Source organism: Carlito syrichta, unplaced genomic scaffold (assembly GCF_000164805.1).
Source record: "Carlito syrichta isolate Samal-C Ts95f unplaced genomic scaffold, Tarsius_syrichta-2.0.1 Scaffold308823, whole genome shotgun sequence".
Taxonomy (NCBI): domain Eukaryota; kingdom Metazoa; phylum Chordata; class Mammalia; order Primates; family Tarsiidae; genus Carlito; species Carlito syrichta.
The window spans coordinates 680,633-696,705 of record NW_007252919.1 but is presented as its reverse complement, the minus strand read 5'-3'; the positions used below and the strand labels follow the sequence as shown (position 1 = coordinate 696,705).

The 16,073-nt window shown below is 33.3% G+C and overlaps 1 protein-coding gene across 2 annotated transcripts in view; it reads left to right on the top strand.

Annotated features, from left to right (window-relative positions):
• EXOC5 (exocyst complex component 5) overlaps positions 1-16,073 on the top strand; it is a 57,171-nt gene that overhangs the window by 23,848 nt on the left and 17,250 nt on the right. For both annotated transcript variants that reach the window (XM_021716489.1, XM_008065962.2), the window contains exons 4-12: positions 82-276; positions 3,998-4,062; positions 5,387-5,415; positions 6,554-6,663; positions 7,890-7,934; positions 8,030-8,170; positions 9,248-9,330; positions 10,860-11,069; positions 12,674-12,821. In XM_021716489.1, coding sequence (XP_021572164.1) covers positions 82-276; positions 3,998-4,062; positions 5,387-5,415; positions 6,554-6,663; positions 7,890-7,934; positions 8,030-8,170; positions 9,248-9,330; positions 10,860-11,069; positions 12,674-12,821 — 1,026 coding nt within the window. The remainder of the gene's footprint in view (positions 1-81; positions 277-3,997; positions 4,063-5,386; positions 5,416-6,553; positions 6,664-7,889; positions 7,935-8,029; positions 8,171-9,247; positions 9,331-10,859; positions 11,070-12,673; positions 12,822-16,073) is intronic.

Here is a 16,073-nt window from a genome sequence, read left to right as displayed (position 1 = left end):
AAGTTTGGTAGTTTAGTTTTCACATGTGTTTACTTATAAGCTGAGTTCTCTGTATTTTATACTAATATACATTTTTCCCAGGTTGCCTTCCAACATTTCCAAGAACTGGATGAGCACATTAGCTATGTAGCAACCAAGGTTTGTCACCTTGGAGACCAGCTGGAGGGGGTAAACACACCCAGACAGCGGGCAGTGGAGGCTCAGAAATTGATGAAATACTTTAATGAGTTTCTAGATGGACAATTGAAATCTGATGTTTTTACAAATTCTGAAAAGGTAAGCAACTGTCAGAGGATAAAAGCAAATCACAGTGCTAATAACAATGCCTAATTAATAACAATGCCTAATTATAAGCTACAGTAATTACTTCCCAGAGTCTGACTTAAATCACTGAGTAGCTGACTTACTAAAAGTTTTATTATTATGTTAATACACTTGTCTATAGATTGCTGATGAAGTGTTAATATGCAAATTTTTAATTGGATAATTTGGCATTTTTGTTTATGAAATTATGCGTGGCTTAAAAATATTGAGCTATGTTCATAAGTATTTCTTTACCATAAATGACTTAACAATTTTTCTAGTCTCTGAATAGTTACATAACATTGGTTAGCTATGATGCAGTCTGACCTAAATCATTGATAAACTGAAGTATCTTTTTATAAAGGGATTCAGAACTGTTTTTTTTTTACTTATAAAGATCTTTTATAAAGAATTAAAGCAGTTTGAACCAAGGAAAATTGAAAAAAATCGAATTAATTATTTTTGTTAATCCTTTTCATAGCACCAATCACTTAAGGGTACATGATATTGGCTGCTGTACAGTCTTATAAGAAGGTAATTTAGCTTGCTTTCTTCCATACAGGTAAAAAAAAACATAGGAACATTGTCCACTCTTATGTGAAGTACAGTCCTCCTGAATTATTCCAATTATTTGTTCCATAGACTTATCTCAGATAGTGGAAAGTTAAAAGCTAAATATTGAAGTTTACTTTGAATTAAGCAACATATTTTTTGTGAGTAGAACTCTATAGGGTTATAAAATGCATCATTTTTAGAGTTCTTTGAAAAATAGTTGTATATGTATAGATGATTTCTCTGAAGAAAAAACAGTATTTTTAAAAAATGAATTTCAGGGTCGATTGTGGTGGCTCATTCCTGTAATCCCAGCACTTTGGGAGGCGGAGGCAAGAGGACTGCCTGAGCTCAGGGGCTCGAGACCAGCCTGGGCAACATAGCAAGGCCTCATCTCTATAATAAGTCAAAAAATTATCCAGGCATGGTGCTGCACGCCTGTAGCTCCAGTTACTTGGAAAGTTGAGGTGGAAGGATCACCTGAGCCCAACAGGTCAAGGCTGCGGTGGCTGTGAGCGTGCCGCTGCTCCCAGCCTGGGTGATAGTGAAACTTCAACACATACACATACACACACACACACACACACACACACACACACACACACACACACTCTCTCTCTCTCTCTCTCTCTCTCTCTCTCTATTAGTTTGAGGAATTATTTTTATAGTAAATATGTAAAACTGGTAAGTTACTGGAAATATCTAACTTTTACACATTTATGTGTTTTTTATATATGAGTATATATAAGGCTTAAACAGCAAACTTTTTCATATTAGTTTATGGAATGTTTTATTTTTTAAAGTTTTCTAAATATAAACATATTTGTAATATAAGGTACTTATTTGTAGCATACATATTATATTAAAATTATTTTTTATATATTAAAAATTATATATACTTCACATTTGATACCTTAGATTATACCTATTGGATTTTGTAGGCTATTTGTGTTATAAACAAAATGCAAATATTTTACCCAATGTGAGTTGGCCTGTTTATTTGAATGCAGCTCAAGGTAGTCATTTTGAATCTGGAGAAAAATAAATGTTCTTAAATTGACTTATTTTATTTATTTTTAACCGTATTTGTATTGCTTGTAATGTTTTGCATCATGAAAAGTTTACATTTTCCTTTAAACTTTCAAATTATCTTCAGGTAATTATGTAGTTATTGGTGTTACTGTTGTCTTTTTACTTTTGAGGTTCTAATTAAAAGACAAGATCTTTATACTTGCTAGTTCATTCACTTGGTTACTCAGCCATCTGTAATTTTTGAGAAGCAGTATAGACAGAATATTTGAGACAAATTCTTATTGTCTTTCTTTTGCTTCACTTTTCTATGTCCCTATTTCTTTCTTCTCCTTTATTGTTTATTTTCTTATACTTAATTCCTCCTTTCCCAATTGCCTTGTTTTTTGCTCATCTCTCCCGCAAGTTTTGTGTTACTGTTGCTGAGAATTAATTTTTGGCCTGATTCTTAAACTAACCACAGTTGAGATTGCCAGTTATCAGATAAACTTCTTGCTAACTTAATTTTTGGAATCTGTGCCAGTCACCTTCCCAATGGAAAGAAAAGGAAAAGCACCCACAGTGGTGTGTGATTGTGGGAGGAAATTGAATGGGATAAGACATCAACACCTTTTGTTTCCTTTTCTTGTTATTCCCTGGTCATTTTTGTTTCTTTAATCTTTACTTTTTAGAATCTTCTCATCTTCTTTTCTGAAAAACAAAAACAAAGCCTATTTTATGTTTCCTTCTTTTCTTACATGTATGTTGGTGGTGGTTCTTCCTAGAATGGCAGCTCAGGTGGCTAATACTTGATGACTCTGATTATCTTCAGCACTGTTTATTAGCATGAGTGGTCTTCTCACCTCACTCAGATATCAATAACAGATGTAAGCAAATTATTAGATTGTAGTTTTGGCAGCTTGTGCTCTTAATGTTGTAATATATTTTAGTACATGGTGAGGACTTCTGTCTTTTAAAATGATAAGAATAAACTCCTGATGAAACCTGAGAGCTGGCTGTGTGCCAGATACATTCTTTCTGAAGGGTGATGTTGGTGAGGAGAAAATGATGGACTTTGTTGCTAGCACAACCAAGTGGCGTATGGTGAGAGGAGGTATTGCAGTGACACCAGTGTTCAGTGCAGCAGGATAGAGTGAGTGTTAGGTAGTTTAAAATGACAGTAACCTGCTTACTAGGAGAGAAAAAATAAATGAAGCAGAAATGTTATCCTCACTATCATCTGGAGCAAGAAGTAGGGACAGGTTCTACTGTTGTTTAGTTGCTTGCCAAAGTTCACATGAGTACTTTGAAAAATTTGTCAGTATTCTCAGGTCTTCTTTCGTATTTATAAGATTCTTTCCTTTTGAATGTAAAAGAAAAGGAATCATAAAGTCAAATATTCAAGTTGTACTAAAAACTCAATACTAATTTGAAATTTAAAGAAAAAAATTAATGTTATACAATTTCTCAGCACTATTGTCTAAATAAGTACAGATATCTGCATTTAAATAACTTTAGAATCCTTGCCGAATAGGTTCCTTAGTTTCACAATTTGGATAAATAAACACATTTCTGTACTGTATTTTATTCAGGAGACCTTATGTTAAACTTTCTCTCTGCTTTTCTAACAAGTGTCGTAAATTCATATGGTCATTAAATGATAGGCATTTTTGTCATTTTATTCACTTAGCTTAAAGTAGGATATATGCAGCAGTATGTCCTACATCATTTTTATAAATCTTGTTTACCCTTTTGGGATTTATAAACCTAGAAGAGACTTATAGTTGGCTTTCAGCAAGCAATGATTTGAATTTCTTCAGAATAAACTTGAATTAAAGTTTCACTGGAAAGAGAGTATGGCATCAAAAAAAAAAAAAATTGAAATTTTGATACCAGAAAGACAGATGCTTGTTTATGAAAGATGTTTATGTTTTACTGAATCATTATTGGTGACACCCAAATGTATTCTTGTTGCTCATAAAGTTTTATTTATTGTGGATTTTTAAAAGAAAATTATTTGAGGAGAGACTGTGTGCATATATAGGATACTATTACTACTTTCAAATATATAATTATTTTTTGATTTTCATAAGAGGTTTTTAAAAATGATTGCTTTTATTTATTTTTTTAATAGATAAAGGAGGCAGCAGACATCATTCAGAAGTTGCACCTAATCGCCCAGGAGTTACCTTTTGATAGGCAAGTTTATTTCTCAAGGGCTAATTTGGATACATGGTGTATTTTATAGAATAAAATTGTATTTTTTTTCTCTATATGATTTTATTTGTCCTTTAATTAAATAAGAACTTATTGAGCACCTCCTTGTACCAGATACCGTATAAGACAGTTTATTGAAGACATCATATGGTTCTTAATATCTAAATTTAATAATATGTCTTAAAATAATTTCAATCCCTTGTCTTCTGAAAAAAATGATGAAGGACAATTTTTAAACTGACTGAAGTAAACTTCTGAATTTTCATATTTTGGACTTTGAGAACTAGGAAGGGGACAAAGAGGGTTTAAGTGTGGTGCTATCCAACTGCTTTTTTCTATTTCTAGATGAAAGTTTTTAAGTTTTTTGGGCTCTTGATGCCTTTGTAAAGCTGATGAAAGCTATCAAGTTTCTTAAGATAAACACAGATTATTGTATATAATTTCATGGCGTTTTAGACTCATTAAGCTATCTATAGAACCTTTCCTAGGGATCTCAGGTTAAGAACCCTTATTTTAAATGCAAGGCCCCAGGACCATTGCTAAGTTAGATTTCATCTTAAAATAAACTGTCTACTGAAAAGGAAACTTTTTCATGATTTCTTCTAGTCTGTGAAACATCAGACACTTTAATAAATTCTTGATGGTAATACTTCCCTCACTGTGAATGTCTGAACAAAATAGGGCTTTCTGTATGACAGATTATGTATATATAATTTTGTTGATGATATTTGAAGATCTTCAAGAACAGATAAAATATGAATGTAGCCGGGCTTGGTGGCTCAGCCTGCAGTCCCAGCACTTTGAGAGGCCAAAGCGAGTGGATTGCCTGAACCAGTGGTTTTGAGACCAGCCCAGGCAACCTGGTGAGACCTTATCTCTACAATAAATCAAAGATTAGGCAGGTGTGGTAGCCTGCGCCTATAGTTCTGGCTACTTGGAAGGCTGAGGCAGAAGGACGACCGGAGCCCAGTAGGTCGACACAGGGGTGGTAGTGTGCCACTGCACTCCAGCCTGGGTGACAGTGAGACTCCAAATCAAAAAAAAAAATGTATTGCTGCTGTACTTAAAGCTTAGCTCCCAAACATGTTATAAATTCCCCCTAAAATGTCTCTATTCTCAACTCTGTACTTTACAAAGGATTAGCAATAATGATCGTTAGTAATAGTTTTAGATTTACAGAAAAATTGCAAAGATAGTATGGAGGTTCCCATATGCCCCTACAGCCAGTTTCTTCTTTTGTTAGCATCCTATGTTACTGTAGTAATGTAACTAATAATAACTAATTAACCTTTTTGGTTTTTTTCAGATTTTCAGAAGTAAAATCCAAAATTGCAAGTAAGTGTATTCTATGTATTTACATTTTTTTTTGAATAAGTGAAAAAAACCCAAAGCTACTTGTCTTAAAAAGCAAAAAACAGAAAACAAAAAACCAGCAGAGAGAGAAAGTGGGAACAGTGTTATCCTCCCATCTCATTCCTGAATTTGATTCCCTTCCCTGAAAACACCTGTCTCTTGGGTATTCTACTAGAATAATTTATAGATAGATATATAAACATAAAACATAAATTAAAAAATATATATGTAGTTCTATCCTCATTTATGTTAAAATAACTAGTAGCATACTATACAAATAGCTTTTAGGCTTTGTATTTTTAATTTAACAATGTATTTTAGAAATTGGTATCCATACATATATCTCTGAATAAGTTTTTTTTGTTTGTTTTTTAAGCTAAGATCATAGGAGTATTTCAATACCTATTTAACTCCTTATATATTTGGTTCTTGCCAATCTTGAATTTTATTTTAGGTTAGATCATTCTAGGTTTCTGGAAAGACCATATTTGCAGACTCTATGGTATCCTGGGGCACTGTTGGTAGGCCATTGCTTAGAAGATTCAAAGAACCACTTGTATTCCTAAAAGTCTTAGAATTAGGATGACACAGATAGTTGGACTTCCTGGGAACATTTTTGACCACTATAATTAGTATGTTCATTAAGAACCATACTAACCTTAAAAATATAGTTAATACCACATGTTATCCAAAGATGAAATTTGGTGTTCAAACCACCGTTGTTCATGGTAAAGGCATCTGAACTCTAGTAAAGAATTCTGTACTCCTCTTCACCCTTTTCATAGCTTTGTGTTTAAGGTTTTTTCTGTCTGTTGCTGTCAGATATGGCTTCTGAAGGATTTTTTTCAGTCAGCTGCTGTTTTAAGTAACAGTGGTAAATGGCAGTCGGACCCTGGGAAGCTCAGCTATTTGACCAGTTTGGACATTTTTTTGTGTCTTGAAAATAGAGATTTATATACCATAGTATTTTATAGGAGCTAGATTCACTATAATCTCATGCTGTTTTTGTAGTTCTTTCAGAAGAAAGATCCATATCATTATACTTGTAAATAATTTATGTACTCCTAAACAACTTGGATACTTTGTATGTCTCAGTGTAGCTGACTGATTTTATTTTTAGGCAAATACCATGATTTAGAATGCCAACTGATTCAGGAGTTTACCAGTGCTCAAAGAAGAGGTGAAATCTCCAGAATGAGAGAAGTAGCAGCAGTTTTACTTCATTTTAAGGTAAATAGTAAAAATTAAAAGTCAATACTAGTCTGTAAGGTTATGGAGAATTTACAAGTTCTATTTATTGTAGTTGTTGGCTTTCTCCTGTTAGTTGTATAACTAAATAACAGTGATAATTTCCATTGTTTTGAATAATTTGAATGTACATTTTGTCTGTCTGTAAATGATGTTAAATGTCAGATATTCAATATTTAAATAAGGATTTTATATTCAATATTATTAATGTTATATCAATGAATTTTGATATAGTTTGATTTTTAAAATTCATATTATCTGCCTTCTTGCTTTTAAACATATTGTTTTTCAGTCACACATGTTATGAAATAGTTCAAAAGCAGGACAACTTGACTCTAAATATCTAATGGAATATAGGAACCAGAGAGTAGATATAGATAGAATGTGACTAGTAAAATAAGTGAGCATCTCAAGAGGTAATACAAAGGAGTGTTGTGTTATGGAATTATTTTCCTGGAGGTGGAATTGGGAAGAGAATCTCTGTGTGGGACTATATTTCTGCAAAGAAAGTACTTAAGTGATTCTTCCTTCCATTTATTTATTAATATTTGTATCAGATTAGGGAAAAAGAAGCTGTTTGTTGGACTTTTCATTTGGTAACATCTGAATGAGTGTTGAAAATGACACTTGAGATAGTGGTGCACTTTATATTGCTTACCTTACTTGTTTTTACATTTGATTTGGCAATAATCTCATTATAGTGAGCTCAGTATGACAGATTAGATTGTTTTACACACAGTTTATTAAAATGGATTCAGTTTAAAAGTAAATTTCCAGACTACCAATTAAACATAACTCTGTTTATATTTTTGCAGGGATAAGCAAATGCTTAGAATCCAAGAGAGGAAAGAAGGAAATATATATTCATAAAACCTTTTTCTCAAGACCTTGAATCTGTGTGTGTGTGTATGTGTGTGTGTGTGTGAGAGAGAGAGAGAGGGAATTGAAGATGGCTAGATGATCATAGGACAAAAATTAATGTAAAGAGCTCAGTTATACCTTAGCTTTCTTCTTTCAGTTTGAAGTCCCACAAGAATGTGAGCAAACTCATAAATTTTGTCATGGAAAGTGACTGGTAGAAGTCCAACAGCTATTGCTATTGGTCATTCGCTGGAATTTACACATAGTATTTATTACATATAATACTTCTTTTACTGAAATTATTTTTATTTAACCAGAATAGTGATAAAAGTGTTTTTTCTTTGTAGGGTTATTCCCATTGTGTTGATGTTTATATAAAGCAGTGCCAGGAGGTAATGTAACAGTACACTTTTACTGGATTTTATTTTATGCTAATTTGTGTTTTAAAAATTACGTATTCAATGTGTACATTGTCTCTGCTGTTTAGGGTGCTTACTTGAGAAATGATATATTTGAAGATGCTGCAATACTTTGTCAGCGAGTGAACAAACAAGTTGGAGATATCTTTAGTAATCCAGAAACAGTACTGGCTAAACTTATTCAAAATGTGTTTGAAATCAAACTACAGGTAATTTTAAATGGTGACAAATTGATTCTTTAGGCAATATATGAATTTTTTCTGTATTTTAAAAGTTTTTTAAAATTTAATTTACTTATATAGTAACATTAGGAATAGTAATCTAGTTAAGGGGAAAGGAAGCCTCATGCTTTTTTAAAAATGTTTTTGTTATTCAACAAGGAAAAGGTGATAATCACTAAGTTTTATCAGAGCACATGCTTACAATTTGCGTAGCATTAATAGTAATGTATTGTGGTATAGTAACCATAGATTTTTCTTTTTTGGTCCTTGGCCATTTGTGAAATTGAACAAGAGTTACAAGTGTCATTTGTAGATTTTATATATATATATATACACACACACACACATATATAAAATTATTTATATATATATAAATTTATTTATATATATCTATAAAATACTAACATGAAAAGGAAAACTACAGAAATTAATTTACAACTCCTATAGCATTATACTTTCGGACATTTCCTAAGCTATGTTTACCACTGGATTAAACAACACTAAATAAATATTTGTTTTTTTAAGCACAGTTGCAGACTTTTGAACCTTTTAAGGTACTGACATGTGTTGTGATACTGTAGAAGTGAAGTTGTAATGTACAGCATTTCACACGTTTACTGACCAAGAAATGCTATTTTAGAGTAATGCCTGTTAATGTCTCAAGGGACACTAATGTTACCAAGAACACAGTTTGGGAAATGCTGCTTTAAAAAATTACTCTATTGTAGCCTCAGATTTTTCTTGTGTGTTTTTGTTGCTGTTGTTTTTAATGTACCTCACAAGGCAGGATAGGCCAGTTTTAAAAGAAAATATATTAATAAATTCTTAATACTTATTTCCAAGATTGATATATATCTTATACAGGTAGATATGAGAAGTGATAAAATTTAGAAACTTGTTTTTTAATTTTTTTATGATTGGTCTATTTTCTATACATTGGCTTTTTGGTCGGATTTTAAATCAGAAAAGTTCAAAACTGTGGAATGATTTTTTAGAGGAAAAAATATCTTGATACGTTATAGAATTTAATATTACTTAATTAACATAATGTTGACTTTTTTTTAGAGTTTTGTGAAAGAGCAGTTAGAAGAATGTAGGAAGTCTGACGCAGAGCAATATCTCAAAAATCTCTATGATCTATATACAAGGTATATTTTTATTTATTAGAAAGTAGTACATCTTAAATTCTTTTTTAGTAGGAAATGGGAAAATGTTCAGGTATTCCAAGTAACAGTTTGTCAGATAGCAGTATGCCTTTTAACATTCAGTGCCTTTGGCTATATAGGCTAATATTGTACGAGGACAGCATTCTTAGTACGGCCACTTGAGAAATTGGGTGTTATATTTTATCTTAATGTACCTTAAATGAAACAAAGACCTTGTTTACCCTGAGATTCAAAAATTTTGTTTCTGGTTTTAAAATTGTAAACTAGCTCACTATTCTTTTTTGGTTTGTTTTTTTGTTTTTGTTTTGAGTTGGAGTCTTACTCTGTCGCTCAGACTAGAGTGCAATGGCCGCTCCTGGCCACCGCAGCCTCGACCTGCTGGGCTCGACCTGCTGGGCTCCGGCGATCCTTCCGCCTCAGCCTTCCAAGTAGCTGGAACGACAGGCGTGCGCTACCACACCCGGCTAATTTTTGATTTATTGTAGAGATGAGGTCTTGCCAAGTTGCCCAGGCGGGTCTCGAACCCGCGGGCTCAGGCAATCCACTCACCTCAGCCTCTCAAAGGGCCAGGACTACAGGCTGAGCCACCGAGCCCAACGGTTTTTTGTTTTTGAGAGACAGGGCCTCACTCTGACCCAGATGGGTGTGCAGTGGTACAGTCATAGCTCACGATAACCTTGAACTTTTGGGCTCAAGCAGTCCTCCTGTCTCAGCTTCCTGAGTAGCTGGAACTACAGACAGGAGCCATTGTACCTAGCTAGTTTTTAAAATTTTTTTGTAGAAATGAGGTCTTCCTATATGTTGCTTAGGCTTAGTTCACTATTCTTTTTTCCCTCTAAGTATTAGTATAAATATTTATCTGCAGTTAAAACTTTAGAACTGCAAGAGGAAGCAACATAGTCTTAACAAATGACAATTTCAGCTTTAAGTCTGATATAAGATTTTGTCTTGTGCTTTTGTAAATGGTGGTGTTACTCTTAGAAGCTTCATCTGGAGTTTTTTTTTTTTTTCCTTGACTTTTTTTCAACCCTGTTGCTGTTCTTCAGCATCTTCATTCGGGTAGGTTTTTCAAAAGTTATAATGAGGAAGTCCCTATCTTCAACAGTGGGAAATAAAAAAATTAAAGAAAAGTCCAAATGGACAAAGCCAAAAGAGAGTGAACAGAGAGTAGATCTCTCAGTACTATTTTGGGTACCATGTGATGAATGTCATTGGAGCAAACTTGATGTCAGTCTGCCACTGTTGCCATTTCTGAACTGATTCATTGTCTCACAGTTTCTTCTCCCAAGTGTTTAGGACAGTTCTCAAAACCATAATGTTGTCTGCAATGTTCTGCTCTGTATACAGTCTTATAGAGCTGCTGTCTGCATTCAAGTTACTCTCCCAAGGTTTAAGAAATGGTGGTTTACCATAAGTCATTAAAGTTACGTTGTTAACAATATAGATTCTTTAGTACTGTTATTATACCTAAAATATACTCTAATCTTCTTTTCCCCCCCTTTCTTGAAAAGAACCACCAATCTTTCCAGCAAGTTGATGGAGTTTAATTTAGGTACTGATAAACAGACTTTCTTGTCTAAGCTTATCAAATCCATTTTCATTTCCTATTTGGAGAACTATATTGAAGTGGAGACTGGATATTTGAAAAGCAGAAGTGCTATGATCCTACAGCGCTATTATGATTCAAAAAACCATCAAAAGAGATCTATTGGCACAGGAGGGTGAGTATTTTTGTTATATATTATTGTTTTCTAACATTGGACCAAATTTCGTCATAATTCAATCACTTTAGCTTAACTGTGTTTTATTCTTTTTGGGATTTTTTTTTTGAGTTGGATTCTTACTCCGTTGTCCAGGCTGGAGTGCAGTGGCACACTCACGGCCACCCCAGTGTCGGGACTCCAACGATCTATCCGCCTCAACCTTCCAAGTAGCTGGAACTACAGGCGCACTCTACCATACCCGGCTAATTTTTGATTTATTGTAGAGACGAGGTCTTGCCAAGTTGCCCAGGCTGGTCTTGAACCCACTGGCTCAGACAATCCACTTGACTTGACCTCCCAAAGTGCTGGGATTACAGGCTGAGCCACCGAGCCCGGCCACATATTATTGTTAATATGAAAAACATTAATCACTTTATTATATTTGTACAAAATTATCAAATATTTACTGTAATTAAAATTTTCTATGAAGAATTCTTTTAGTCCAGATTATTTATACTGTTGATCAAATGCTGCTCTTAAACCACATGTTGAAATAACATAACAGAAATTATTAAAATGTAAAGATACTTATCACTTAAAAAATAACTTTTAAAACTATAAAGCAGATTGCCAGTAATGTAAAGAGTTCAGTAGTTTCTTTTTCCTTTCCAAACAGAATAAAGTATTCCAGGTTATTGACTAAGAAGCATGTCTTTTTTTGTTGTTGTTTCAAATGAGGAAAAAATATAGTTCATAGCTTAGGTGCTCTGAATTGTTTTTTTTCAGTGACTTTGGCATGAGACTATTAAATTAATACCTTAAGGGCTGCAATTATTCACATACTAGAAGAAAATGACTTGCTGTAAGAATAGTTGGCATCTCAGTTACCAGACCTTGACTCCCTGGAACCCAATTGATTCTAGCAGGAGACAGAATGACTTCTGTGGAGACATAAACACCCAACCAGTTTTTTCCCAGTTTGTTGTATATAAAATAATGATCAGAGAAAAGCATAATTAGGAGTAAGAGGTAATATCTGAAAGTTGGTAGCAATGAATGAAAGAAAAACTAGAGAGCAATCATAAGAATTTTTAAGAAATAAATTCACAGTAGTCTGGAGCTGTATATTCTTGGAGCAAAACAAGTCTGATCTTCTAAGGAGACTCCATATAGTGAGTTCCACATGACCCTCAGTCGTTGAGAAAAGCTAAGTGATGTTTAATATATCTTGCTTAAGGTAACGAAGAAATGTACAATATGTTTACATGATGAATGTATTTAAAAATCACTTAAATTTTATTTTTAAATGGGACTATTTAGTTACCTTATTTGGAATGTTAATATATTTGAAATAGCTCAGTTCCTGAGGAAACCCAACGTGTTTTTGGCTGTTGAGTCATAACTGTAAAACTGAAAGGGACTTTGGAGATCATAAGTTTAAATCTATTCATTTTCCAGATGAAAGTCTTTTGTCTAAAGTTCAAGGCTTTCTTCCTGTCACAAGAAAAGTTATTGGAATTAGGATTTAGGTCTCTTGGTTATTGGCCCATTTTGTTGTTGCTGATGTTTGAGAATACTTGAAGTTGAAATCTATGTGTTCTTTTGTCTATGTGATGTACTAGTATTCAAGATTTGAAAGAGAGAATTAGACAACGCACCAATTTACCACTGGGGCCAAGTATCGATACTCATGGGGAAACTTTTCTATCCCAAGAAGTGGTGGTTAATCTTTTACAAGAAACCAAACAAGCCTTCGAAAGATGTCATAGGGTAAGAGTGATTGTAAATTTATTTTATTTATACATTTGTCCCTTGATATTTGTGGGGAATTGGTTCCAGGAGGACTCTCTGAGGATACCGAAATCCATGGATGCTGAAATATCACATAAAATGTGTAGTATTTGCACATAACCTATGCAACATCCTCTTGAATAATTTTAATCATTTCTAGATTACATATGATGCCGACTGCAATGTAAATGCTATGTAAATAATTATAACTGTATTGTTTAGAGAATACTTACAAGGAAAAAAGTCTGTATGTGTTCAGTGCAGATCAACCATCCTTTTGTTTTTTTACAAATATTTTTGAGCCGGGCTCGGTGGCTCAGCCTGTAATCCCGCGCCTTTGGGAGGCTGAGGTGAGTGGATTACCTGAGCCCGCGGATTCGAGACCCACCTGGGCAGCGAGACCTCATCTCTACAATAAATCCAAAAAAATCAGCTGGGCGTGGTAGCGCATACCTGTAATTCCGGCTACTCGGAAGGCTGAAGCGGAAGGATCACCAGAGCCCAGCAGATCGAGGCTGCGGTGGCCGGGAGTGGCCACTGCACTCCAGTCTGGGCGACAGAGTGAGACTCCAACTCAAAAAAATAAATAAAATAAACAAATATTTTTGAATCTATGGATACAGAACCCATGAATATAGGACGTGTGGATATCGAAGGTTGACTGTGTATAGTTGTGTATTTCAAGTTTTACCTCATTTATATTAAGATATAAGCCTATTCTGGTTAAGAGCAACTGTTTTTTATAATAAAATATAGGACTTTTGGAAAACAGAATTATTGTAAGATTAGGAATAAATTTTAATGTAATTTTAAATTAAAATTGAGTAGCTCAAATTTTTGTTTGGTAAGTATAAATGAAAATATGAAAGGGAGGGTTAGAACTTTCTCATAAAGAAGTGGAACATCAGGGAAAGAACAGTGTTTTAAGAACAAAGATGTCAAGAGGAAAGAATGGAAATTTGGCTCTAATAAAATATAGAAGCTCTCTCTAACAAACACACTTTAAACAAAGTAAACAGACAAATGATAGCCTGTGAGATATTATTTGTAACTGATACTACTAGCAAAAGATTGTGTGAAACAATACAAGCTAATAGTTTTATAAAACATAATATGTTCCAGGCACTATTCTAAGCACTTTAAGTATATGTATTATTAACTCTTTCCATCATCAAAACAACCCTGTCAGGTTGTTATTTTTGTTTACAAATGAAGAACTAAGATACACAGCTCTTAAGTAGTGCAACTGAGAGTTTAAACTCTCAATTAGAGTATTTTTACTAATATTGTTTATATAATCTATATATTTATACTGAGGGTATTAAATCAATATAAATTATACATATAAATCAATAGAAAACAAATCAAGAAATTCTCATAAGCAATTTACAGAAAATGTAAATTACCAATATAATATTCAATCTTACTAATAGAAAAATCAACTTAAAATAGGAGAACTGCCATCTCATTTTCATTAGGCTGGGATAAAGTAAGAAGTCTGATAATACGAAGCGTTGAGAAGGAAGTGGAGCAATAGGAATACTCACACACTACTAGTGGGAATGAAATTGGTACAGTTACTTTGAGGAGTATTTGCCAATTATTCAGAGAAGCTCATATGCTCATGTGATATAGTTAACATCGTAGCAGTATTGTTTGTCATTCAGAGTAAAAAATTAGAAGCAATCTCAGTGTCCATCAAAAAGAGCATGACAAATTGGTGTATTGTTCATACACTAGAAAACTGCACAACAGTTTAAATGAGTGAAGTAAAGTTACATATATTTTGATTTTCTGTATAGTCTATTCTTTTGTCTGTCCATAAAGACAATTTATTTTTCTCTAATATTGAAACCTTTTATTTTGTTCTTTTGCCATGAATAAATCTCAGAAATACTTAGTGATATGACTGGATTATGTAGTATTTATTTTTAAGAAATTGCCGGACTGACAGTGTATAGTGTATAGTGAGATCTCATTATAGTTTAGTTTTCATTTTCCTAATATACTGCTGATTAATGTTGAGCATTTTTTCATGTGCTTATTCGTCATCCACACATACACTCTGGTGAAGTTTTGTTCAGATCTTATGTGCATTGTTAAATTGAGTTGCCAGATTTTTTATTTTTTGAGAGTTCTATATTCTGGGTACCATTTGTTTATCAGATATGTGATTTGCAATTTGTTTTTCATTCTATAGCTTTTTTTTTAATTCTCTTAACAGTATTTCAAGGATAGAAGGTCTTAATTTTGATGAAATCCAATTTAACACTGTTATGGATGGTAGTTTTAGTATCATATATAAGAAATCTTAGCCTAACCAAAGGTTACAAAATTTCCTCATATGTTTTCTTCTAGTAGTTTTATACTTTGCGGCTTTACATTTAGATTCATAATAATTTTGAATCAACTTACGTTATCGTACAATATATGGATCAAAGTTCATTTTTTTAAAAAGTATCCAATTGCTTCACTATCATTTATTGAAAAGACTATCCTTTCTCCACTGAATTGCTTTTGTACTTTGATCAGAAATTAATTGAAAATTCAACGTGGGTCTGTTTCTGGATGCTGTGCTGTTCCATTGATCTGTTTGTCTTTAGATTAGGAAAATGAAAACTAATACTGTGCTGCCTTAATTGCTGTAACTTTAAAGTATATCTTGAATCAGGTAGTGTAAATCCTGTAACATTGTCACTGTGTGAAAAAAATGTCTGAGATTTTGATTGGAATTCCATTGAATCTATAGTTCTATTTGTGGAGAGTTGACTTATTTTTGATGCTATTATAGTGTAATACAAATGACATTTTTTAAAATGTATGTTTAATTTATAGTTTTAACTTAGTTGTTAGTATATGGAAATTCTATTGATTTTTATATGTTGCTCTTGTACCCTGCAGCCTAACTAAACTTGCTTGTTCTAATGGCTTTTTTGTTTTTGTAGATTTCACTCGATTTTCTATATAGTCTATTTTTTTGTCTGCCCATAAAGACAATTTATTTTTTTTCTAATATAGAAGCCTTTTATTTTGTTCTTTTGTCTTAATGCACTGGCCAGACTTCCAGTACAGTGTTGAAAATTAGTGGTGAAGCCGGGCTCAGTGGCTCAACCTGTAATCCCGCGCCTTGGGAGGCTGAGGTGAGTGGATTGTCTGAGCCCGTGGGTTCAAGACCCGCCTGGGCAACTCAGTGAGACCTCATCTCTACAATAAATCAAAAATTAGCCGGGT